Here is a 26,347-nt window from a genome sequence, read left to right as displayed (position 1 = left end):
TTGTTTCCACCTCTGGACACAGCTGTTGGTGAGTACAAACATTAGTGTGTTATGTCTGTCAGTTAGTTAAAGGAGTTATTTGTAAGCTTTGCTACTGCTATATAGCTAACATTAGCATTAACAGCCATTTACTAACCAGTCTCACCAAAAGCTTCAGTCATCGTTGTGTTTATAATACAAGAGGTTATAATGCGTCCTTTGAGAAGCTACTTCTTCAGGACAGACTGGACGCTACAGTGACTTGGTATCGGAAAATGATGGAGCTAGTTGGTTAGCATGCTAACTTCAATAGAAGAAAAGAAGTGATAGATACAAAAGCTAAACAAGAGGGTCACTTTCCACCTCTGGACACAGCTGTTGGTGAGCAAAGGAATGAAGTTTGATGCTGAACTCTTCTAAACTAGTCGGTGAACAGCTGTTGTTGCTAACGTTAGCTATGTTGCGATACAAAACATATATAGCTCCTTGAAATCTTGAATTATCAGCAGAAAACAATGTTTTCTCTTCTTGTGTTTTCTATCTTTCATTTCCTTCGGTTGTGTTGGTTTCTTTTTTTTCATGTTCTCTCTCGTAGAAATGATGAGGCCGACGCAGGAGCAGCTAAAGTTGATCAGTATTTTATGTGTATGTTTCGGTTTCTATCTCCTGAGTCTTATTCGCTGCCGCTGGAGACTTGTTGGTTCTTCTTCTTCTCCTTTCCTAAACTGGAACATACCATATGAATCGTAGGGGTCAATGTTGGGGTTGGGGGTGTTCCAGCTCTGAATGGTTCCGTCCACGCCCCCACTGAAGCACTGCTCGCCACTGGAGCTCATGGTGACGCACAGCACAGCGCCGCTACAGGAGACAGGAAGGACACGATTCACTTCATCACTTCACACAGATTTCTGCAAAGCTCAGTGTCAGTGTGATAATGATCAGAGGTCTCGTTAAAGCTCTGACTGGAGACTTTTAATCAGCGGGTTTAAAGGACAACCTGAAAACAAAATGGCAGTCATGACTGTCGCCAGTGTGGAGGAACAAAACGCTGTGAAATAACAGGCGTGACATTAATCTGCTTCAGGGTCAGAGCTTGACTGTGTGAAGTTAAATTCCTGTGTCAGACAGGTAAACAGGAACTCACCTGTGGGCTCTGAAGGTGTAGATGGGTTCAACATCTAAAGCAGCACATCTGGAAGATTAAAGAGAGGAACACAGTTTCATTAACATCACAATAAAACAAGGAGGAGACATTCAAAATAAAAGTCTTTTCTCCAGTGTGATGAATTTTTAAATGGCAGCCTGGTTCGCTCTGATCGGGAGGGTAAAACAAGAACATTGCTGTCTCACTTCTTGGCGGGCGCCGTCTTCTGGAGGTTCCACAGTTTGAGGGTGTGGTCCTCGGAGGCCGTGACCAGGACCGGCTCCACCGGGTGGAAGGCCAGACTCCGGACCGAGTCGAAGTGGCTCCGCAGGGTGAACTTGGGGTTCCAGGTTTTCCTCAGAGCGTCTTTGTTGTTGGTGATCTGAGGGGAGCATCGGACAAGTTACAACCCGTCCTGTGACTCAGTGTGAACCCAGGTCGACGCGTGAAAAACCAGACACGCAACGTCCCGTCTGTTTGACTCACATCATACGCCAGGCTGTCGGCCTCATTGGCGACGGTCAGTCCAGCCAGTTCTCCCAGTCCGAGCTCGTTAGAAACCGCCTCATCCACTCGGCCCAGGATGAACGACTTCCCCGACGACGGCAAGAACGTCATCGCCTCTGCAGGGAGGAAACAGAGAAACCAGACCATGTGATCCTCAGACCCTCTTCACCTCCAGGTCTGTATTTAATAAATGGACAGGTGAAGTGGGGGGGGGGCAGGTTACCTTCATCTGGACGTCCCACTTCATGCTCACTGAGTCTGGGTACACTGGGCCGGGAGGGGGGCGTCACAGGAGGCTGCATGGAGGGAAGCTCCTCAGCATCCCGCAGGTTAGCCAGCATGTCCTGCAGCTTAGAGCTGTTTGGTCCTGGAGGAGGAGGAGGAGGAGGAGGAGAGCGACGAAGGGATAAAACACAAAGACAACAATCAGAGGAGGAAACAGAAACATGGAGGACAACGGTTTGGGACAGAGATGAAAAACAAACATTAGTAAAGTGAAGACAGGAAGTGTCATGAGTTCAGACTGTCAGAATAAAATCTGAATCAAGCAGAAGGATGGAAATAAAGCAGCAGATGAAACAGCAGCTCTGCAGAAGATGAAGGAAATAAAACAAAGTGATAAAAGAGAAATAAGAATAAAACAGGTGAAATGTTCCAGCTGCAGAATTCATCAACGTAAAGACGTGAAGAAACGAACAGGGACGTTAATGAAGCAGCCGGTCACTGAGAACTGAACCTCAGAGACGGATCGGACACCCGACACATTCAAAAATAAAGTTGGTGAAAGAATCAACAGGAAGGTAAAAAATAAATAACATAAGATATAAGATAAAAAACTTGTGAAAGTATGAAAGAGCAAATCTCTTAAACACCGACAGAGGAGACAAACAGAAAGAGACAGAGGACAGAGACAGAGACGAGGGGAGAGACGTCCAACACTGAACCTCTGAGCAGGAGACCGGGTCACTGCGGTGGGCCGGGTCAACAGGAAGTTTTATTTCACTGGAACATTTTAAAGGTTGTTTATGTTTCTACAGTCAAACTTTTTTTTATGTGAATCATCTGTGTCCATGTGAACTGGCTCCGTCTCTGTTTAAACTGAAGGGGTTTATTTTAGTTCACAGGTCTCAATGAGACGACCTGTTTAAATAAACAATGTAATAATAACAATAATGATAATAATAATAATAATGATAATAATAACAATAACAATAATAATAATACAATGCGGGACAGTGTCAGGAGAACTTTTTTTTACATGCATAGACCAGCGGTTCCAACCTTTTCCAAGTCATGGCCAATTAAAAATCTCTAAAATGTTGTGACCCCGTAACAAAATGTTCTCAGAGAACTTTTTATTTTATTGATAAGGATCAAACATTCAGGACTGAACTGAAGACAGAGGAAGTCCGGTTTTTCTTTTTTGTTTGACGGAGGAGAAATCAGTGTGTCAGAGTGTTTTTAAAGGAAAGATGAAAACTCTTCTCTTCACCTTTAATGTTCTTCATTTTAAATCAATAATTTAAAATGTCTTTATGTTGATTTTATATCTTTTCATGTGAAGCACTTTGAGCTGCATTTCTTGTATGAAAGTTGCAATAAACATAAAGTTGATTATTATATTATTATCATTGTTGATTCATCATCTGACTCTGACTCTTTCCTTTAACTCTTCCTGCTTCTAACCAGTTTATATTTTCATCCTCCGGTTGTTGCCATGGATGTGATCTGTCAGAAAACAAGTCTATGATGTGACAACAAGGTTCCTGTCATTGTCTTATGACAGTGATCGATCCTTTAAACAATGTTTTTAAAGATTATTTAAGTTTAAAAGTTCATTTAAAACATTATTTAGATGTTTATAATTTGTTTTATAATTACATCATCTGTTTTACAAATGATTTGTCGGCCCACTTGCAGTACCTTCGTGGCCCACCAGAGGGCCCCGGCCCACAGGCTGGGAACCAGTGGAATAGATTATTCTGGATCTGGACTCAGCACAAGACAATCAGCTGGTTTCAGATCAGTTTCCTGTCGTTGTTTATATTTGTGACGGACTGACACCTCCACACAGCAAAACCACAACGTGTCAGAATATTCCAGCCTGTGGAGAACTGACCACCGAAGCTTTAAACGTGTCTGAAGCTTTTCACTCGTCTCACCTGATCGATTCATCATTTTATCTGTATCTTTATTTGTGATTGGTTCCTGACCTCTTGACGCTTTGACGGGTCGTTCAGTGACAGATCAGGTTCAGGTGGAGGTGTGTCCCGTCACCCCCGACAGAGAGAGGCGAGGTGAAGCAGCAGACAGAGAAACTAACACAAAAAAAAAACAAACATAAAAGAGAAGAGGAGGAAGAGGAGGAGGAGAGAGGATGAAGCACAGGCCTGGTTCAGGACTTACTCTTCACCCCCTTCTTGCCCTTGCGTTCCTTCCTGTACTGCTCCTTGAGCTGGGCTATCAGTCCCTGGTCCACGTCCCAGGCCAGTTCACCCAGAGGAGACTCTTCCTTCTCTACAGGCCAGCAGGAGGAGGAGGAGGAGGAGGAGGAGGAGGAGGTGGAGGAAGTGGAGGAGGGTGGAGGAGGAGGAGGAAGAGGTGGAGGAAGAGGAGGAGGAGGAGGAGGAGGAAGAGGTGGAGGAAGAGGAGGAGGAGGAGGAGGAGGAGGAGGAAGAGGAGGAGGAGGAGGAGGAGGAGGAGGAAGAGGAGGAGGAGGAGGAGGAGGAGGAGGAAGAGGAGGAGGAGGAGGAGGAGGAGGAGGAAGAGGAGGAGGAGGAGGAGGAGGAGGAGGAAGAGGAGGAGGAGGAGGAGGAGGAGGAGGAAGAGGAGGAGGAGGAGGAGGAGGAGGAGGAAGAGGAGGAGGAGGAGGAGGAGGAGGAGGAAGAGGAGGAGGAGGAGGAGGAGGAGGAGGAAGAGGAGGAGGAGGAGGAGGAGGAGGAGGAAGAGGAGGAGGAGGAGGAGGAGGAGGAGGAAGAGGAGGAGGAGGAGGAGGAGGAGGAGGAAGAGGAGGAGGAGGAGGAGGAGGAGGAGGAAGAGGAGGAGGAGGAGGAGGAGGAGGAGGAAGAGGAGGAGGAGGAGGAGGAGGAGGAGGAAGAGGAGGAGGAGGAGGAGGAGGAGGAGGAAGAGGAGGAGGAGGTGGAGGAAGAGGAGGTGGAGGAAGAGGAGGTGGAGGTTTAAAGGGACATTTCTTCTTTTTTTCTACAAGCTGATTCTGGCTCTTCTGTAGTTTTGGCCAGAGACTCCAACTAACGCACAAACTTAACGACTGGTTTGGAAGTGAGACAATGTGAGAAATTTACTTTATCAAATACTTAAAAACAGAAATTTGAATATTTTAAGTTTCATGTCGGAAAAATGTGGTGCAGCTTCCTCGAGCTCTGTGGTTTGGTGTCAGTGTGACTGTACAGAGACATCTGCTGCATCTGGACGTACTGCACAGAGCTGCTGGGCGGAGGGATACACTGTTGATCATCAGGAAATAGTTCCAAAATATTAACTCCCTCTAAAACTACAATCAACAGTGAGCTCAGAGTCAGAGCAGCTGTTTCTTCCACCGTCCTCCAACATCAGACGTCTGTGTTCAGGAGCCACAGTGGAGCCACTACAATGTCCCTGTGGACAATGGACTATGAAGGCTGCAACAGGTAGATCCTTAGTGGTCCAACATATCCCAACATGCATTGCGCTCCGGTAATGAAAGTAAACAACACTGACAGAGAGCCTGAGGATTACACTGTTAACTGTAAGTGTTTCAGTCAGACAGCTAACAGTACAACTGTTCAAACCAAGGCCCTTAAAACAAACAGTTTTTGAGGAAAAAAAGTTATGTGTTGTCAAGGTTGCTAGGAAACAGGAGCCACGCTTTTGCAACGCAGACCAGACCGTATCATTTTGGGTCGGCCTTTGAGATCTATGACGTCTACGAAGGGACACGAGTCTGAGGTGACGTCCTCAAATATCTGTCTCTGTCTGACTGACAGGCTAAAACTAAAGATATCCAGTTACTCTGATAGAAAACAGAGAAGTTTTGTCATTCATTCACAACTTAAACGATTACTTGATTATAAAAAAATAGTTGCAGATTATTCTTTGAAAATCGACCAATCAATGAATCAACTAATCATTTCGGTTCTAAAGCTAAGCTAAGCTAACCTCAGACTGACAGCAGGAAAAAGTTTAACACTCGTCTTCATCTTCACTTCCAAACAGACGTTCTTTAACCTCAGTCAAACTACAGCCAAAACTACAAAATAAAAGACAAAAGACTGAAACTTTCAGTCTTACAAATAAAAGCTTCTCTGTGAGTAATGTAAACATTGCTACGACATTAGTTCAGTGTACCCTGCTAATACCACATAAAGAGCAATGTAAAGCATGTAGGAGTCTGTCTGACAAATAGAGAAACGAGAGGACACATGGACACAGCGGGATCAGAGAGAGTCTCTTGTAATGTCAAACAAACATGAAGCACTGAAGTCTTTAAGACACAGATGGAGAATAAGAGCTGGAATCTGCCTGTCTGCAGCTCTGGAAGTGAAGTGTTAATGTTAATGAGACGTTGATGCAGGACGGCGGCGCGTCCTCACAAAGAATCACAAACTCCTCACACAGTCACACAAACGACTTCTCACAGAGACGATCAGGACTCTCATGAGGGAAGATGCTGCGACGAACCAGTCCTCTGAGCAGCTACGTCTTCAGGACAGAAGCTGCAGTGACTCGGTGTCGGAAAGTGATGAGATGGGCCGACTGGGCTAGCTGGTTAGCATGCTAACTTTGGTAGAAGAAAAGAAGTGATAGTAATGGAAACAACTGTTGGTGAGTAAATGAATGAAGTTTGATGCTGAACTCTCAATGTTTCTTCTAGACTGGTGAGTAAACAGCTGCTAATGCTAATGTTAGCTATGTAGCAATAGCAAAAGTTACAATTAGCTCTTTCAAAGTAGCTCATTATTGTTCAGGACATAAGTAATGAAAATCTTTGCTGTTGTAAGTTTTATGTACAACTGTAAGTTGATCATGTTATATTCTCTTGTGGGATTTTGGAGACTTGAAGTGTTGGCCTACTTTTTATAGTTTCAAGGAGCTATTAGCAAGTTTTGCTACTGCTACATAGCTAATGCTAGCCTTAACAGCTGTTTACTTTATTCTTGGTCTCGCCAAGAGCTTCAGTCAGTCATCATAGTCAAACAAGAGGTTATAATACGTCCTCTGAGTAGCTACGTCTTCAGGGCAGACTGGACGCTACTCGGTGTCAGAAAATGACAAAATGGGCAGACCAGGCCGGGGCTAGCTGGTTAGCATGCTAACTTCAGGACAAGAGAAGAAGTTATAGAAATGGAAACAGCTGTTGATGAGTAAAGGAATGAAGTGTGATGCTGAGCTCTTCTAGACTGGTCAGTAAACAGCTGTTGTTGCTAACGTTAGTTTTGTAGCGACAGCAAAAACATATATAGCTCTTTTAAATCTTGAATTAGCAGCAGAAAAAATGTTTTCTGTTCTTGTTTCTTCTAGACTGGTCAGTAAACAGCTGGTTGTGCTGACATTAGCTTTGTAGCGATCGCAAAACTTACAAATAGCATCTTAAAGAGCCATGTAGCACATTACATTATAATTACATTAGTAATTAGTATGTAAATATGTCATATCTGTGCAGGTCAAACTGTTTTAATTTAGAGATTCATGAATCTTCACACACAAACAACGAAGTGTGAACCTTTGAACAGCTGGTGCAACTTGCTCCAGGTGCAGAACTGGTTTGACCAGGACCAACATCCTTCATTCTAATTGTGGTTCTCATCAGTGTAATTAAAATGAAAACTGGAGATACGAGATTTTCTGCTTTTACGTCAGTTGAAAGGTTTTAATGTGCTGAGTCAGTTCCCACCTCAGGACACTTCAGGTAAAAATAAAAGTTTCTAAAAAAAAAAAGAAACGTGTGTGCAGATGGTCAGAGTCCTGGTCCAAAGATGAGAAACATGCAGAAACCACAGAGGGGGAAGGAAGGGCGCGCAGCAACGACGCCATGATGACGGCGAGCTGAGAGAGAGAGGATCTCATCATCCCTCCAGCGGCCCTGGGCGAGAGAAGCATCGAGTCGATGGTTCAAGAAGAAAAAGCTTCGGAGTCAGAAATAAAAAATGTGTTTCATAACAGAGGAGCACACACACACACACACACACACACACACACACACATGCGCACATGTGTGTTTGTGCTCAGCTGCTTCATTATCTCTGTCTGTGAGGGAGGTGAGGAGGAACAACAGCTGACCAGAGCAACGTTTCATATGTTTTCAAAATGAAGGAAATAAAAATTTTTATGTATATATCTTTATGTCCTTGATAACTGTGTGTGTGTGTGTGTGTGTGTGTGTGTGTTGAGCCCTGCTGAACTGAGTCAGCACTCCTTTACAACTCTCTGGACTGTGAAGTGTTGAATCACGAGCTGCGTGGGGAAGCTTTTTGTCGTCGTCCAAATGACACTGAACGTGTTGCTAAGTAACAGTAGAAAAAAAAAAGGGGGGGAGGTGTTGTGTAAAGTGTGGGGGCAGCCAGGTCACCAGCTGGGAACTTTATTTTGTAAAGAGAGTTTTATAAATAGAGAGGAAATGTGTCGGTGCCGGAGCGGCTTCCATTGTTATTGATTTTACTTTCAGTCACAGATTTCTCTCTGATCTGATCTGAACGTCATCAACAACAACTCGTCTCCATGACGACCTGACGTCTCTACCAGTGGTTTTTCACGTTTTTGTCCATTGACTACAAGCTGTGTAAATCTTCACTGGCAGAGTTTAGCATGTTTCAGGAGAAATCTTTTAAATGTGCATACAAGTGCTAAACTTGGTACGAATCCTCCCCTCAAAAATTCAAGATGGCCCCCATCTCCAAGATGGCTGACATTTCTGGCAAGTGAATGTTATTTTTTGTTATAAATTAACAGACAATTTTCCCATGTGAATGATCCAGGTGTCAATCAAACATTTAAACATCATTTAATTCACTGTAGTCCTGCTGAAATAGAACAGTGAGGGACGGAAACCAAAAACCTCGTCAGCATAGAAATAATTTCAATAACTTAAAATAATATTAAATTTACATTAAGAATTGTGAATTTTAACGTCTTCAAAGTCAAAAACACAGGATTCAACTCAAAATCATCCACTGGGTAAAATGGGTAAAAATGGCGGCCTTTTGAAATTTCAAGTGGCCAATGGGATTTTTCAAATGAAAGAAAAAATTTCCCTCAGAGAGAAAAACAATTTAGATCATTTGACCACATCTGAAATATTACAGTTATCTGCTGCAGTATGACTTCAGTTCAACGACCAGAGAGAGAATCAACTGAGGGTGTTTTTAATGTAAGTTATACTGTTGACTACTTTATAGATTTGTGTACCAGTTGAGTACTTGTACTCTGTTGCACTGAATGTAAAAAACTAGTTCTGGTTCTGGATCAAACTGGTTCTGAGTTCATTTGTGACCTTGAGACTTAATGCTAAATACGGGAACTTCAAATTACATGTTACCTGAAAATATTGGCTTTTTGTAAATTTTCGTAAAAGGGTTTTGTTGTCGGCACCAGCACTAAAAAAAATTTCAAGTAATACTCAGCCCTAGTATTTAGTCTGTGCATTTCACTACTATTTAGTGGCATAAGTATTTAAAACAATCTCTTCTTTGATGATAATGAGACTTTAAAAAAATAAAGGCTTATGGATAATTTATCTGCAGAAAGATTCAAACTCCATTTGCTGATTTTCATAGTGGTCAGAAATGAACTGAAACAAAATGTCTGTCTGGAACTCTATTGAAAAACTGGTGTCAGGCTTTAGAACATGGTCAGCAGTTGAATAAAGAGTATTTCAAGTTGTAGTTAGTGGAACTAGAAGAAGCAAAACCAGGAAAAGAAACTAGTTTTCTCCTGAGGCAGAGTTCCACAAGGCACTATATTAGGTCCTCCCACATTTTTAATTTTAAAATTATTTAGAAAGAGTTGATGAATATAATATTATAAATGGGTCAGGTTACGTGCAACATCTGTTCCCAGTTGGATCAAACTGCCTCACATGAGTCAGTCTCCAGTTAAAACCTCCCTGAGACTGATCAATGTGTCGCTCCTTCAGGCTACAACGTGTTTGCTGTGTGTTGTATACGTTCATCATATATTTGTCCTGCATGAACTCCACAGTCTGTTCCTCATTCACAACTGGTTTGTGTCACCAGACAAATCTGTCGCAGCTCTTGAGTCTGAATGTACGGCAGCTCTTCACAGTGAGGTCACAGAGTTCAGAAAACGTCTTCCTGTGAAATATCTTCATCCATCAGTAACATTATCACCCAGTGAATTTCAATCAGTTGCCGTGAGACTCAGAGATTTAAACATGATGTGAAGTGCCCCTTCCCTCCCCGTCTTACCCCACTCTCCGCTGTCCTCGCCGCTCCTGGACTCAGGTGATCCGTCCAGCTCGTCTGGACTGGCCAGGAAATCAAAACCCTTCAGGGCCTCCTCTGTGTCGGGGTCGTCGCTGAGGTCAGAGGTCGTGGAAGATGGTGTCGATGACTGTTTTTTCTTCACCATCTGTTGAAAAGTTAGAAAATGAGGAAGACTCAGGCTCAGACACAAAACCATAATATATAAGAGTGACCAAGCTTCAACTCTCACCCAGGATCTGAGGGCAAAAACTGTGTTTGTAGTTTGGTCTGCTGAGGGTCAGAAACATTTTATCAAGGCTTCTTTTCATGACTTTACATCATGACAATAACAAAAACAAAGTCGCTGATTCATCTTGACTGTCTCTTTATTAACACCTCATTTCTAGTTTAATAGAAGAACGGAAGATTTTCTATGTTAACGCTGCACCAGTCAAAATTTTAGATTAACAATGGATCAAATGATGATCTGTAATGTGACAGATGTTCCTTATCGAGACAAGTCGTCACCCAGCCCTGCAGTCCCCCTCCGATCTAAGGACCATTTTAGTGTCTTTCAGCTCATTGTTTCTGTGTTTACAGCCGTTTGGTTCCAGCTGCAGTTTTCAGCAACAAGCTGATGAACCCACAGCACACGACCTGGCAGACAAACCACGTTAGAGACTTCTCACCAAAACCAGAAGAGGAGAGCACATCACTCCCATTTTAGCGTCTCGTCACTGGCTTCCGCTAAATTTTAGAACTGATTTTAAGATTTTATAGATAACTTTTAAGGATGTGAACTCGCATTTCAGATCTACTGACACCTCATGTGCAGCCACAACCTGACGTCCTCAGCCGGAGCTCTGTTCTCACCTGAAGACTAAGAGTGACATATTCTTAGAGCTGTGCTTTCTCAGAGCTCAGGGTCTGAATCTACTTCTAACGTCTTAAATCTATTTTTATATTCAGTCATCATCCTGTTTCTTATCAATTAATTTAATCATTTTAGACAGTTTTATCTAATTTTTACTAAACTCAGTGTCGTACTTTTCTCCCTCTAATGTTGTAAAACCATTAAACTGTTTTTAAATCTGTTGTTTAAATGTTTTTTATCATTCATCCTCAGTTTTTTGTCTTGTAAAGCTCTTTGTAACTGTTATGAAAGGTGCTATATAAATAAAGCTTATTATTATTATCTCATCCACTGGTTGTGTGTATGAGCAACTGTTTGCTACATGTCAGCTGATCAGGTGATATATATGTTGGATTCAGTGTTTTTCTGCCCCTAGTGGTCAAAACTTTAACAGCAGCAGCTTTAACTAACCCGCTGTGTGTGTGTGTGTGTGTGTGTGTGTGTGTGTGTGTGTGTGTGTTAATGTGTGTCGTCTTACTGCAGCCAGGTCCAGGATAGTCTTGTCCCTCCCTTCGCTGTCCTCCTCCTCCTCCTCGTCGCTGAACTCTGCGGCGGCGCTCTCTATGAACTTGAAGGCCTCCAACACGGTGGCCGAGTCGGACGTGTCGGGTTTACTGACAGGAAACAGGAAACAGGAAACAGGAAGAAGAGACGAGAACAGGTGAGTCTGGTGGTGAAAGCTTTATTTTTAAGAATAATATGAGCTCAGTTTGTTCGTGTGGTCATCAGTCCTTCAGTCTGTCACGTCCTACCTGACCACGCCGCTGTCCTTCAGTGAGGACGGCTCGGTGCCGTTCACCATTGGCTCGGTTTTCTTCTCTGCAGGTTTCTCTGCGGAGTCTCCGGTCAGACCGAGCAGCGCTCTCACCCGCTGAGACTTCACATCCAGGATGGTGTCTGTGTATCCCACCTCCTGCAGGTACCTGGGGGGGGGGCACAGGAGGCGGGGTCAGTGAGAGCAACAACCAATCATCAGCTGTGTTGTAGTTTTTCCTTCTATCAGTGTAGTGACAATTACATGACATTAGCACATGTACAAAAGTGAGCACAGTACGGAGGAAGACCAGGGTGGAACCTCACCGTTATTCAATAAGTAAGACAATAAAACAAATATTCACAGATCATCACAGTATTTCTTCATATCTCTTCATTTTACTGGATAACTGTCATTCTCACACATGCTCATTTAGCTTAAAGCTTCATTTCCTAGACTTTGACTGGAGACGTGACCCGCGTCAGGTCCTGACCTTCCCTCTTCCTTTTGTTTGTGTGTTCCTGCAGCGGCGGTGCCTCTCTGTACCCGCCCAGCTGCACAACACCATACTTATCAATGGAGCCACTTCTTAAAGGGCGATGCCACCAAGTTTAGGCTCACACTGTGAGTCTAAACAAAATGCATGAAACTCTGGCTTTGCTGGATGAGCTGCAGATTGAACCGACTATTCTTCATGGTTTTCTATCAGAAACATTAGAATCTAAACTGTTTCAGTATCGTCACGACCTCACACCACACAGTCAAGACTTTTCTGGTTGAGTTCAAGCTTTTGGCTGAAACGATTCAACCTCACAAATGCTGACTACGACGTCCTTGAGCAAAAAGTTTTTAAAATTTACAAAATTCTCCTTTTGTGTAAAATATCCAGAGGATCAGAAGAAGCCTGTTGGTCTCTGTACCGTACCTTCACCCTGCGACCCCGATGAACCTGAACGCAGCGTTTTATCCAGAGGTTTTATCCTCAGTGGACCGAGGTTTATTCTGAATAACATCGAGTGTGTTTGTTCACACAGAGAGAGCGAGAGAGAGAGAGGAAGGTCAGCCTCCCCCCTCCCTCTGTACCAGCCTCTCCGATCGCAGGAGGCCTCGATGCCTCCACACAATCCTCCATTCACTGTCACCCCACACACACACACACACACACACACACACACACACACACACACACACACACACACACACACACACACACACAGAAAACAAACACATGAGCTGCACACATGTTCTGTTTGTCGTCACAGACACAATAATGACTTAAACACTTGTAGAACTAGAGCCACCTCCTCGTGGTCGTATCCCTCCTCCACTCAGACCAGTTCCAGGTCACTTCCTGTTTATCCAGAGTCACAGAGAATATGAACCATGTGTGTGAAACTCTGTCAGATTTGCTGTGAAGCCTCCAAACTGAATCACTTCATCTTCGAGTCCAGGGGAATGTTTGTACCAAATGTGAAGAAGGTCCATCGAGGTGTTACTGAGACATCGTGTCCAAGAGAACGAGTTCTATATGTTCTACATGTTGTTGAGTTGTGTTCTGACATCATCACAGATGTTTCCATCAATTCTCAAACCAGAAAGATCAATGTGATTTTAATCATGGTAATGTTTCATTGGTCGCCTGTTGATGACATCACATCCTGTATGATCATGTGTCAGTGTGTTTGTCTGACAGAAGGTCAACATTGACTTTTATCTAGTTTTAAACACTTTTGTGTGTGTGTGTGTGTGTGTGTGTGTGTGTGTGTGTGTGTGTGTGTGTGTGTGTGTGTGTATGAACTCACTGTCTGAGCAGCTGGCGTCCTTGTTTCCAGCTGAGCTGATGGCTGCTGTTTGGAGGACTGGGAACCTCACTGTCGTTCCCCTCATCTGAGAGAGAGAGACAGAGAGAGAGACAGAGAGAGACAGAGAGAGACAGAGAGAGAGAGACAGAGAGAGAGACAGAGAGAGAGACAGAGAGAGAGAGAGACAACGAGGACAGATGAGATGACAGAAACGAAAGAGAAGACAGAGAGAGACAGAGAGAGAGAGAGACAGAGAGCAGACAGAGAGAGACAGAGAGAGGGAGTAGAGAGACCATCATATGTGAAAGAGGGAAGCATGAAGGGGGAGGGGAGGATGGGAGGAGACACGGAGCGGAGGAGAAAAAATAGGGGGGGCAGGAAAAAAAGGGGAAGGGGTAAGGGGGGGTGGCAACAGGAAAAGAGGGGGGGGGAGGCGGAAAGGGGAAAAAGAAGAGACAGAGAGAGACAGAGAGAGAGCAACAGAAGAGAGAGAGAACAGAGACAGAGAGAGAGACAAGAGAGAGAGACAGAGAGACAGAGAGACAGAGAGGAGACAGAGAGAGAGAGAGACAGAGAGAGATGACAGAGAGCAGAACAGAGAGAGAGAGAGACAGAGAGAGAGACAGAGAGAGACGAGAGACAGAGAGACGAGAGACGAGAGAGAGAGAGACAGAGAGACGAGACAGACGAGAGAGCAGAGAGAGAGAGAGAGAGAGAGAACAGAGAGACAGAGAGAGACAGAGATGAGAGAGACAGAGAGAGAGCAGAGAGAGAGAGAGAGACAGAGAGAAGAGACAGAGAGAGACAGAGAGAGAGACAGAGAGAGAGAGACAGAGAGAGCAGAGAGACAGAGAGAGAGAGAGACAGAGAGACGAGACAGACAGAGAGAGAGAGAGAGAGAGAGACAACAGAGAGAGAGAAGAGAGAGGACAGAGAGAGAGAGACAGAGACCGAGAACGAGAGAGAGACGAGATGCAGAGAAGACAGAGAGAGAGAGAAGAGGAGAGAAGACAGGAGAGAGAGAGAGAGAACAGAGAAGAGAGAGAGAGACAGAGAAGAGAGACAGAAATGAAGAGAGCACACGACTGAGAGAGCAGACGAGAGACAGAGAGAGAGCATGAGACAGAGCAGAGAGAGAGAGAGAAGAGAGCAGACCAGAGAGAATAGACAAGTGCAGAGAGACAGAGAGAGAGACGAGAGAGCGACAGGAGATGAGAAGACAGAGAGAGAGACAGACGAGACAAGAGAGCGAGAACAGAGGAGAAGAGAGAGAGACAGAGGAGAAGAGACAGAGAGTAGGCAGAGAGGAGAGACAGAAAGCACGATGACGAGACGAAAGAGGAGACGAGAGAGGAAATGAGAGAGAGAGACAAGAGAACAGAGACAAAGAGAGAGAGAGACAGACAGAGAGAGAGAGAGAGACAGACATGTTTCTATTCATTCATTCACAGCAACAGAATCAGATGTTTCTTCTCTCCTCGTCCTCAGCTCCTCCTGGGGGGGGGTTCCTCTTGTGAACTTCCTCTCTCTCTTTGTGGCTTCATCAGAATCACAGGTGGACTTACCTGAGTCATAACTGGGGGGTTTGATCTCTCCCTGGTTCAGTTCTGTTCCATACTTCAGCTTATGGTATTTGGCCCTGAGGGTGAAAACACACACACACACACACACACACACACACACACACACACACACACACACACACACACACACACACACACACACACACACACACACAGATTAGCTGTTTGTCAGTGATCACTTCCTGGTTCTGTTGGAGTCAATGGAACCGAGTGTGTGTTTCCAGGTGTTGGGGCGTAACACTGCAGGTGTGAAAACAGTGGTATGAAGCCTTTATTTATTTATTTATCAGTTAGTCTGTGTTGTAACTGGAGTCTCAAATAATAAACATATTGTACTATTTTCTGATGTCAAGGAATTTGGTAATGAATCCATGTTCTCTGTATTAAACTAGTTCTACATGGTGGCAACAGGAAATGACCGTCTGATGTCTCCCAGTAAAATCATGTCTATCTGTGAGGAATGATAAGTTACTATGAAGTATTTGAGGGTTTTAGTTCTGATAATATTCCTGATAAGGAGAGTCGTGCTGCTTTATCCTGGATACCTGTAATCTGTATTAATGACTGTGTGTTGTGTATGAGGCCTTTAGTGTCTCCAGAGCGAGCTGTGTGAATCTGATAAATGTCCTCAGGTGACGTCCTAACAAGTTTGAGAAGTGGGTTGGAAGGGTAAGGAAGAGGATTAGGGACACACGTGTTTTTCTCAGAATTCTGAGAAAAACACTTTTTAAAATAATTAGAAAATAAATAAAATAAAATTTCACGTGGCCCTAATGTGAAATTTGTTTAAGAAAGTCAGACTTCAGAGAACAAAGTCGGAATTCCAAAAAATCTCACCTGTTGTGTAGAAGGGTTAGCGTTCAGTCTGTTAGCAGCTGATGTGTGTGCACTAACCTCTCCTGTTTGAGGGCGTACTCCAGCATCTTGATCCGTCTCACCAGGTCCTTCTTCAGGTTCTCCTGACCTCGCCGCTCCCCCTGCAGGAAGGCAATCTGAGCCTGGAGGGAACAGAGGAAGCACTGAGTGAAGACGACAGAGACAGCAGCACCTCTGCACTCAGTCAGACTCAGTCCCTGCTGTGTTTCTGTTCACACCAGAGTTCAGTTCAGTTCATCAGGCTGCTGCTGCTGATGATGATGATGAACCAGAGCAGTCTGAATCCACCTGGATCCTTTCAGCTCACTCAGCTCTCCTGATCTTTACTGTTGTAATTATTTGCCATTATGATCCACAGGTCCCCCACCCCCTCCCCCACCCCCCAGAAGTCTGAGAATGTAGAAAAGTGTCCAGGCTGTGGCGGTATTCAAGAAGCCAAGGGGCCCAAAGCCTCCTGGGAAACAGGACGGGGCCGAGTCTGAAGGTTCAGTGTTGTGGACGCACAGCGGAGACTGACGGGAGGCTTGTGACCCACTCACGCTGTCGTCTTAACATCGAGCTGAAGACGAGGCGGCAGCTCCGCAGCGTGGGAACAGACGACATGTGACCGACCCAGAGTCAAGGTCAAATAATGTGAGAGGAGGTGTCGGACCATGAACCGTGAGCTGTGTCAAACACTGTCAAGATGTTAAAGCTCCTCCAGTGTAAAGGTCTGTGTCCATGTGTAGTGTGATTATAGATCAGCTCTAGCTTCTATATTAATACTGTGAAAGTATCAAAGCCTCAGTCCACAGAGAAATGCACACAGCCTGTATTCAGAAACTGAGCCTTAAAACCAGCCGTCAGGACTTCTGGAACTTTGTGATGTCACAACAAAGCAGTCACCAAGCCCCGCCCACCTGGACCCACCATCAAACATTTTTATTTCTCCAAACCAGCAACTGCCAGAGCTGTCCATCCGTCTTGCTCTCATGGACACGAAATTTGGCAAAGACATTCACTTCGACTCGAGGATGAACTGATTACATTTTGGTGGTCAAAGGTCAAAGGTTATTAGATGCTCCGGCCCACACGTTTTGTGTATAAGGTGCGGAAACTGTTTAACTCTCCTGTTCTGTTCCAACTGCGACCATTATTTTCATTATTGTTTGACCTTATTCAACGTTTGGTCTGTAACAGTCAGAAAACAGAGACAAACTCAGTCCAAACTGAAATCTTATTTATTTATATTTTCTCCTGAGGCGTCACAAACAGGAAGTGTTTGACACCTCGTTACAGTTCCACAAACAAACGGATCAATAGGTGATTCAATTTGCTTTGAGAGAAGTGGACGATGTCGGCTGCTGCACAGTTTCCTGACACTGTCGCTTCCACACACACACACACACACACACACACACACACACACACACACACACACACACACACACACACACACACACTGAGGAGGAAGTAGGACACTTCATTCATGTCAAGCACACATGAGAAGTGGGTCGCTCCACACTCCAGGCTACAGCGTCTGCATCCTGTCACTGAGACGATGACGGCAGGGAGCCGGTCGGACACAAACTCCGCCTCCTGCTGGAGGAGCTCTGCTCTGCCTCTGTGACGGTCGGTGTTGTGTTCAAGGAGGAGTCGACCTCTGAGATGTAAGAGGTCACAGCAACATCTTCATGTTCTTATGGCTCAAATATTCTCAACTTCTATTTTTTTTTTTTGCAAATATTTTGTCTTTTATCTCTTTTGTCATATTGTTTTTATTGAAGTTTATTCAGGTCACACCAACTGTCGTCCAGTCACACAGACACACTGTCTGTCTGCATGTCTGCTTTGTGGTGGTAAATCCAAACAGCACGTTGCATCTTGGGAAAACCAGAAGCAGAGGAGAGGAAGGTCACTGTTGATCAGACACCAGAAACTTCAGCGTTTACACCTCATTTACTATTTCAATACACAAATGTGTTTCCTGTTTGCTCCTGTGTCTGTAACAGAGACCTCCTCTCAGCTCGCCACGTCTAGTTCAGGGTCCGTCTGTGTTTTAAGATGCTTTATCAATAAATATAGTTTCATATGACGTTGTTTTTCAGATTAAAGGTCACTGAGTTCAGTCGGTTTGAACCTCTGACGGTCGTAGACGTTGAACATGTCACGGATGTTGAAACAATGACATCGTGTGATGCCCCTTCGTCTGTTGCCATGGCGTCTGAGGAAGACGGTGGGATGGTTGATATTTAACTGGTTTCTGTGTAGGAAGGCGTCTGCAGCGCGTCGGGGGCGGCGTTTCCCATAATTAATGTTTGAGCAGCGGCGGCGGCGGCGAGGAGAGGCGAGAGTGAAGGAAGCAGATCCATACAGAGGTCACGGCAGCAGATACAGGACGCTGCTGAACACCGAGAGGATCAAGGACGTCTGATCATTGTGATAAAGAGATACAACCTGACGCTTCCTGTTTGTGGGTTGGTTGATGAATCCTCTCGATGCAGGTAAATAGTTGTTCACACTTCAGAGTGGAGATGAACTGTTGAACTTTTGTTTTCAAACGTTTTTACATCAGAAATCTGGTTTTTCTTTCTTTTCTTACCCAACGTTTTACTGATGTAATTAATCATTGTTTCATTGATTTTTTTGGGTGTTAAATTTAGAGCCTCTGTGATCTTCACTCCTCTACGACGGGCCGATGGGTCACACTGTTGAAATGGTTTCTAAACAGTATAAACTTTTTTAGATAGTTTCTGCCTCTGATCCATCGACACCTTCCTCTGATTGTAACTACAGTCAGAATTATTTAGTGCTTTTTTAACTCCAAAACAAGGTTTAATTGAATGTAAATGAAGAAAGTGTGAAAGTGTCAGTAATGAGTTGGAAGGAGGCGGGCTGAAAGGTGTGATGCAGTTATTGGGTAATGATTAACAGGTTGACAGAGGAGGACAGAAGACGGATTTCTTCACATGTGAAACTGTGGGATGAAGTTCTGGAAAGTTTCTACAGTTCTCCACTGGAACAGCTGATCACAGATCAATATGTGTCAGCAGCTGTTTCCTCTGGTTGGTCGACTGCAGCAACGTCATTCACACCTGGAGGACTTAGACGTGTGCCTGTATGTGTAGTCATCCTGTTTTAGATCACAGCCAGTTTGACACTGAGCTCCAAGTTCAATTCATTATAAATGACAATAAATGTTTTTCATGGGGTTTTTCTTCACTGAGCTGAAAACAGACTGAGCCGTGACTTCTGACTGAAATGAGTTTTGTGGCTTGTTACACGTCTAAACGTTCAGGAATCAGAGTCAGGAAAGAAAAAATGGTTTCACAACGTTTGCGACATAAAAAACTTAAAGATAATTTTAGCAGGTAAAAGTAAAAGGGGAGGAGCTACTGGTCAGTGGATTTAAATCTGAAGAAGCACAAACAGAACGTGATGAAAGCTTTAGCGATAATAACAGATCATGGACTTTATTATTAACTTGAAGCTGTGACTGAGCTTCTGCTGAACACATCCTGTTGTATCACACACATGATCTAATGAGATGAAGCTCGCCAACAACACGTGTTAAATCTGCAGCATCTCTAATTACCAGCAGACCACAGTTCAACTCAAACTCTGACAATAATGGGAAAAACTTTTCTCTGGAAATTCTGCTTCTGTTTCAGTGAAGCCTCAGAAACTTCTTCCATTAATATTATAAACCGAAGAACACTGATCTGTTCGCGGGATCAAACCAACGGTACAAAAAGCACCTGGACTGGATAAAAACAAAGACGTAAAACTTCCCTCTGGTTTGAATCCAGCTGGAGGAGTTTGAGACAAAGTCAGGGAGGACGACCACTCAGAGGAGCCGTCAGTCTAAATGCAGGACTAACTGGGTAACCCACTTCTTAAAAATTCCCATCAGCCTTTCTTTCTTTTTTAGCAGCGAGTCGGTCAGCGCTCCACATCAGAGCAGAAACACCGACGGACTTTAATACGTTTTACAATAAAAGTGAAATAAATCTCCGTCTGTGGCTTCACCACTGGAAACATCCTGAGCAGTTACTGAAGATAAAACACGGCTGATCATTCACCCAGTGAGAAGGACGACGCCAAACCTCACGTCACTTTGTTTCTCAGCCTCTGAAGCGGAGACAGGAAATAACTGCAATCACCTCCTCGTGCTCGTATCCCTCCGCCACTCAGACTAGTTCCAGGTCACATCCTGTTTATCCAGAGTCAGAGAGAATTTGAACCATTGGTGTGAAATGTAGTCATAATTGCTGTGAACTCTTGAGTCTTGACCTTTGACCCCCAAAATCTAATCAGTTCATGTTTGTGCTAAATTTGGAGAAGTTCGTCGAGGTGTTACTGAGACACTGTGTCCCTGAGAGGGGACGGACGCCTTTGTCTTCATGTTCAAAAAAATCAATAAACATTACAAGAAGTCATATAAAGTTTCCAAAGCTCGTGGAAAAACTTTCACCTGGACTCAAGGACAAACTAATTAGACGTTAGTGATCAAAGGTCAAAGGTTAAGGTCAGTGTGACTTCACAAAACACTTTTTATCCATTACTCAAGACTTAACAGTAATTATGACTCAATTTCACACAAATCATTAATATCTTCTCTGACTCTGGATAAACAGGATGTGACCTGGAACTAGTCTGAGTGGCGGAGGGATACGACCACGAGGAGGTGGTTGTAGTTATTTCCTGTCTCTGCCTCAGAGGCTGAGAAATGCAGGTTTTAGTGAACGCCCCCCCTCTGGTTTTAGGAGGCTGTCTTCAGACAGAGCTGAGGTTTGGGAGGGAGACTCAGGTCTTCATGGGTTGAGGAACATTAGTTGTATCTTAACAGTGTCTCTGAGGTTAATCTATAGAATGTGAACATTAAACCCCGATGATCACGTTTGTGTTCAGCTCTTCCATCTGCTCAGTGAGGACGTGTCTGACCACAGTCTCACTTTGTCTTCTTTAAGATAACAGGGATTACAGGCCTCAGGAAGATTAAACTGTGTCAGCTCTCAGATGCCCTGAATAAAGGAGTAAAGTAATAATAAAGATAAAGCAGCGTCCCTGCTGACTGCTGGGCTGGTCACGGGGTGGGTTCAGTTACTGGACTGACGGTGGCGGTTCAACATGTTGCTGCCAAGCCTGAGAAACAGACGTCATCTGTCAGAACTGGTGTAAGTGATGTTAGTCAGAGTTAATCCACCTGAACTCATGGACGATGATCTCAGCGATCGATAATGATTACATTTATCGCTGATAGCTTCTGTCTTTGCCAATGTCAAGACTATATGTGTCTTGTTTTCCCATGAATACATTATAATTATTATTATTATTATTATTATCATTACTACAATTATTATTATAATTACCATGATTTGTAGCAGGGCTGCTCAATTAAATCATAATCACTATTTCTCATTGACTTTTGTCCATGTAGTTACTCCTGTTATACACGATTTAGGTCGCCGCCTCCTTCTGCAAGCAGAAAATCCAGCATGTTCGTATTCTTCTTCTTTGGTAATTTCAGATGGCTCTGCCTGATGCACGGATTATGATACAGCACCACTACATTAGGGCGCTACACATTTAATGCATTTGAACAGAGCTGAACGTTCAGCTGGTGTGATGCATTCACAGACCGACGGGAAGGACGAACATCTGATGTTTAATCAACATCAACCTTTCAAATTAAAAAATTTGTAAATTCTAATTATCCAATCCACAAAAGTCTGGTCCGATGGATCGATGGCACCATGAGAAACATGAACTTTTTATCACTTGCATTAAAAGGAGCTGCTGCTGCAGTTGACCAACACATCCCTGATAATGTGGCACTTGAACGTATCACACCATCAGACTCAGCCACAACAACAACAACAACAGAGCATGACGTTCACTCTGAGGGTTTGAGTCTCTGATTGTGACTTGCAGACATGAACTGAACCAGAACCAGTCTACAGGCTGACCGTATGACATCACGGTGATGTCATGTGACAGGAGCTGCAGGAAATGTTAAGACGTGAAAACAGAGTGTGGGCTGTAGTTTATGTTGAGTATAAAGGTCACACAGCTCCGTCATCTGAGCCAGATTCAACCACCATCTATACCCACAAACCCCCAACACAGGCACTCACATTATGCCTGATGACTATGCAACCCCCCCCCCCCGAACTGCTTTAACATTGCGGCAAACGGCAGCAATATTTTGGGACACAAAGAAGAGTCCTGTGGGAGGGGGATTTCCCGCCGCTTAAATCCAGAGCAGCGAGGGGATTATTCTTCCGAGGAGCCGGAGAGGAAGAGATGAAGAGACGGAGAGATGAGAGGGAGAGCGTGGAGGGGAGGATTAGCTGCTGAACTGGAGGGGAGTCAGAGAAGTGATGGTGTTGTGGGGGGGGGGGGGGGGTCAGCAGGCTGTAAACCATCCTGTTAGTCTCCTGCGTATCCTACGTACATCACATCACTGCACCGAGGCAACACAACTTCCATTCATCTAGACAGATGCTAGGTCACCATAGCAACCAGGCAGAGTTAACAGTTAACAGACTGTTAGTGAATTTGATTTCATATAAAGTAAAAGTTACTGATTTGAGTCATCAGTGGAAAAGAGACGGCAGAACAGCGTGGTAGGAAGTGACCTTTACAGAGGGAGGGCAGCGTGACGCCAGCATGTGTCTGCTGGTCACTCTAAGCTCCGCCCACTGTCAATCAAGTCAGCAAAACATCTTCTGAGCTGTCGGCAGTTCAAGGTCAGATGTTTCCTCCGTTTCCTGGACAACGAAGGCTCCAACAGGTGGATCCTTCATGGTCCAGCGTATCCCAAGATTCATTGCAGCGGGGGTAATGAGAATAACATGGCAGCAAACAACACAGACAGACAGAGATCCTGAGGATCACACTGCTAAATGTCAGTATTGTGTTTCAGCTCAGTTCAACAGCTAACGGCTACCGTTAGCTCTAACTGTTAAAACCGAGACGTAAAACTAAAAGTTTGTGTGAAAAAAAGCGATCGAAGCGTCACCAGGTCGGGCGTGGGCTGCAAACATTTCAAGATTTTCAACTGGACCATGAGTCGGAAAAGTTTGTGAACTACTGTCAGTGGAAAATACCCAGGAGTTTCCTAAAGCCAACGGTGACGTCTTGAGATGCCAAACATCCGGGACGCCGTAGGGATCTTCATCAATACGACCCGCCCTCGGCTCGTTCCAGTAACGAGCTCACATTCCCCACAATCTTCCCTTTTCTTCATTTCTATTTTGCAAAGACGTCTCGGCACATCGGAGCGAGCCGCACCGCTGGCAGCGCTGCGAGGCCACACTCCACCGCTCTGCTTTTACAATGGAGGTGGAGAGACGGATGGAAGGAGGAGGGGAGGCATAAATGAGGCAGAGGATGATGGTGGAAGTCTTCTGATATGATGCCCAGAGGAGGAGAGATCAAGAGAGAGACAGAGAGCGGGGGGGGGGGCTTTAGGATGAGCAGCGACAGCGGCGTGACGGAGGCCCCGGCTCGCTGCCTTCTTCCCCTCTGGGAGCGCCGACGACACGACTGCTCATCCGAAGGCGACGGTACTTTAATTAGAACAACGTGAAGCCTGGAAGAGCAGAGCTGACGAGTCGGACCGATCAAAGACCATCAGTCAGTTCCTCGTGCTGGAGGACTCCTTTTGAAAACAGGACTGTGACTAAATCTGTGGTGGGGCAACAGAGAAAACCCCTCTGCCCAGAGGTTTACAGGAACATGAGCAGGACCATCAGCAGCAGAATCCAAACCAGATCACAGCAATAGAGAGGACCAGCCGAGCAGATGTTCAGCAGGACATCACCGAAAGACTCAATCAATCAATCAATCAATCAGTGATACCATAAGAAACAGGAAGTAACCACGTCTACAGTTTCTTTGACTTCACTCTATATGAATATATTTTTTAACCGTTGTAGCAGCTGCACGTGGAGACAGAGACGTTCTGCCGACGTTTTCTGTCAGGCGTTAATTTATAACGAATAAGAGAAATCAAACATTCAGTAAACTCTAACCAGCAGTTGAACACACAGACACTTTGAACTGCCTCAGTCTCAGCAGCTGTGACTTCACTCTGGGGAATCACTGTTATTATCCAACATCATCATCTGCTCTGATACGCATCCTCATTAAGAGGATCTACTTTCAGCTCTGTGTGCGCACGTCACCCAGAGAGTAACACACACACAGACACACATCGCACAGGCACAACACAACACAACACCACACACACACACACACACACACACACACACACACACACACACAGCACCTATCAGACCAGAGGAATTCACTGTGTATTTGTGTTTCTGCGCTCACTCCAGATAACACCTACGCTTGACACTTAGAAACTCTACTTACTGTGTGTGTGTGTGTGGGTGTGTGTGTATTGTGTACTGTGTCAGATGTACACATGTGTGTGTGTGTTGACAGTCTAGCTCGGAGCTGTCCACAGTGTCGGCCTGCTGGAGGTCAAAGGTCATCGAAGCTGTAAGATGCTGATGATGACCTCACGTCGTTGTTTTATTACCGACATTAACTGATGTTTGGCTCATGTGGTCAAAAGTAAGTAAATATATAAATAAATAACACGTAGGAAAATGATTCGTCGACACGTCATTTTAAAATTTCACAAACAGAGAAATAAGGAAATTTTAAAAGAGCTCTGGATATTGTTCCATGTTTTTTACTGAGTTCTATTTTACGAACTTCTTAGTGTAAATAAATGTTTCAACACAAAGCAGCTGAACACGAACTCAAAATACGATCCGACCCGGGAACAATTCATCAATATTAAAAATCAGAACATCAGATGTCAAACTTCTATTTCCAAGATTTGCAGATTCCCTCTGATGTTAGAGCATCACCTCCTGGAGGGAATGTTTAAGAAACTCCAACAACACCTGAACGCACCATGAGAGGACATCATCCAGAAACACCTTCCAGAAACGTCAGGTGTGACATCTGAGCTTCTGCTATACAACCTGTTTGGATTTGTTTCCCTGTCATACTTCAGCATCAGTGTGGAGCCGCTGTCGGCCTGAGGACACACTGTTGGCTGAACGCCTGGTCAAACAACACGCTGAGGCGTGGCTCAGGGCGCCACTCGCCTCCGCACAGGACGCCCGTCTCAAAAACAAGCAGGTGTGCATGCCATTCCTTATACGGCAGAGAGAGAGAGAGAGACAGAGAGAGAGAGAGAGAGACAGAGAGAGACAGAGAGAGAGAGACAGAGAGAGACAGACAGAGAGAGACAGACAGAGAGAGAGACAGAGAGGGAGAGAGACAGAGAGAGACAGAGACAAAGAGAGAGAGACAGAGAGAGACAGAGAGAGACCACCACCCCGCTGCAGCTGAGCCTTCACAGTGAAGAACCAGCACCTTTTAACCTGGACACACGGTTAATTCGCTGCATCTCTGTCCAGTCAGTCAGAAGATGACTTGTGTTTTAGCTCACACCACCAACACCAACAACAACAACAACAACAAACAACACAACAACAACACACAACAACCAACAACAAGCTCGGCTGGGTTTCCTGTACTCCCTATGTCAAACTCTCTTGTCGTCTCTTGTCTTCTTCCTGTCTGTCTCTCTTCTCTCTTTTCGCTTTGTCTGTCTCTCTCTTCTCTCTTTCGTGTCTGTCTCTCTTCTCTGTCTCTCTTCTCCTGCTTGCTCTCTCTCGTCTTCCTCTCCACCTTTCTGGTGTCTGCTCTTCTCTCTCCTCTGTCCTCTTCTCTCTCTGTTCCTCGTCTCTCCTCTTTCTGTCTTCTCTCTGTCTGTCTCTTCTCTCTCTCGTCTCTTCCTCTCTCTAATAGTCTGTCCTCTCTCTCTCGTCTGTCCTCTGTTCTCTCTCTCTGTCTCTCTTCCGGTCTTCTCTCTGTCTCTCGTCCTGTCTGCATGTCTCATCTTCTCTGTCTGTCTGCTCTCTGCCTCTCCTCTGGTCCTGTTCTCCTCTCTGTCTGTTCGTCTCTCTGTCTCTCTCTCTATCTCTCTCTCTGTCTGTCGTCTCTGTCTCTCTCTCTGTCTCTCTCTCTTGTCTCTCTCTCTCTTCTCTGTCTCTCTCTCTCCTCGTCTGTCTTCTCTCTCGTCTCTCTCTCTTTTCTCTCTTGTCTCTCTCTGCCTCTGCTCTCTCTGTCTCTCCCTCTGTCTCTCTCTTGTCTGTCTCTCTCGTCTCGAGACTAGCTCTCTCTCTGTCTCTCCTCTCCTTCTTTTCTTCATGTCTCTCTGCTCTCTCCTCTATGTCTCTCTCTCTGTCTGTCTCTCTCTGTCCCTCTCGTCCTTCGATGTCCTCTCTCTCTCTGTCTCTCTCTGTTCTCTCTTCATGCTCTCTCTCCACTTTGTCACTGTCTCTCTCTATGTACTACT

At 44.8% G+C, this 26,347-nt stretch overlaps 1 protein-coding gene across 1 annotated transcript in view; it reads right to left on the bottom strand.

Moving 5' to 3' along the window:
• LOC111232914 (striatin-like) overlaps positions 1 to 26,347 on the bottom strand; it is a 51,606-nt gene that overhangs the window by 16,486 nt on the left and 8,773 nt on the right. Inside the window, 12 exon segments of the mRNA XM_022760611.1 lie at positions 716 to 837; positions 1,124 to 1,171; positions 1,330 to 1,505; positions 1,610 to 1,746; positions 1,854 to 1,997; positions 4,037 to 4,147; positions 10,051 to 10,213; positions 11,439 to 11,574; positions 11,713 to 11,883; positions 13,517 to 13,601; positions 15,082 to 15,155; positions 15,994 to 16,097. Coding sequence (XP_022616332.1) covers positions 716 to 837; positions 1,124 to 1,171; positions 1,330 to 1,505; positions 1,610 to 1,746; positions 1,854 to 1,997; positions 4,037 to 4,147; positions 10,051 to 10,213; positions 11,439 to 11,574; positions 11,713 to 11,883; positions 13,517 to 13,601; positions 15,082 to 15,155; positions 15,994 to 16,097 — 1,471 coding nt within the window.

This window comes from Seriola dumerili, unplaced genomic scaffold (assembly GCF_002260705.1).
Source record: "Seriola dumerili isolate Sdu_G_001 unplaced genomic scaffold, Sdu_1.0 BDQW01000349.1, whole genome shotgun sequence".
Taxonomy (NCBI): Eukaryota; Metazoa; Chordata; class Actinopteri; order Carangiformes; family Carangidae; genus Seriola; species Seriola dumerili.
The sequence above is the reverse complement of the archived record's forward strand: the minus strand, read 5'-3'. Positions and strand labels throughout refer to the sequence as shown.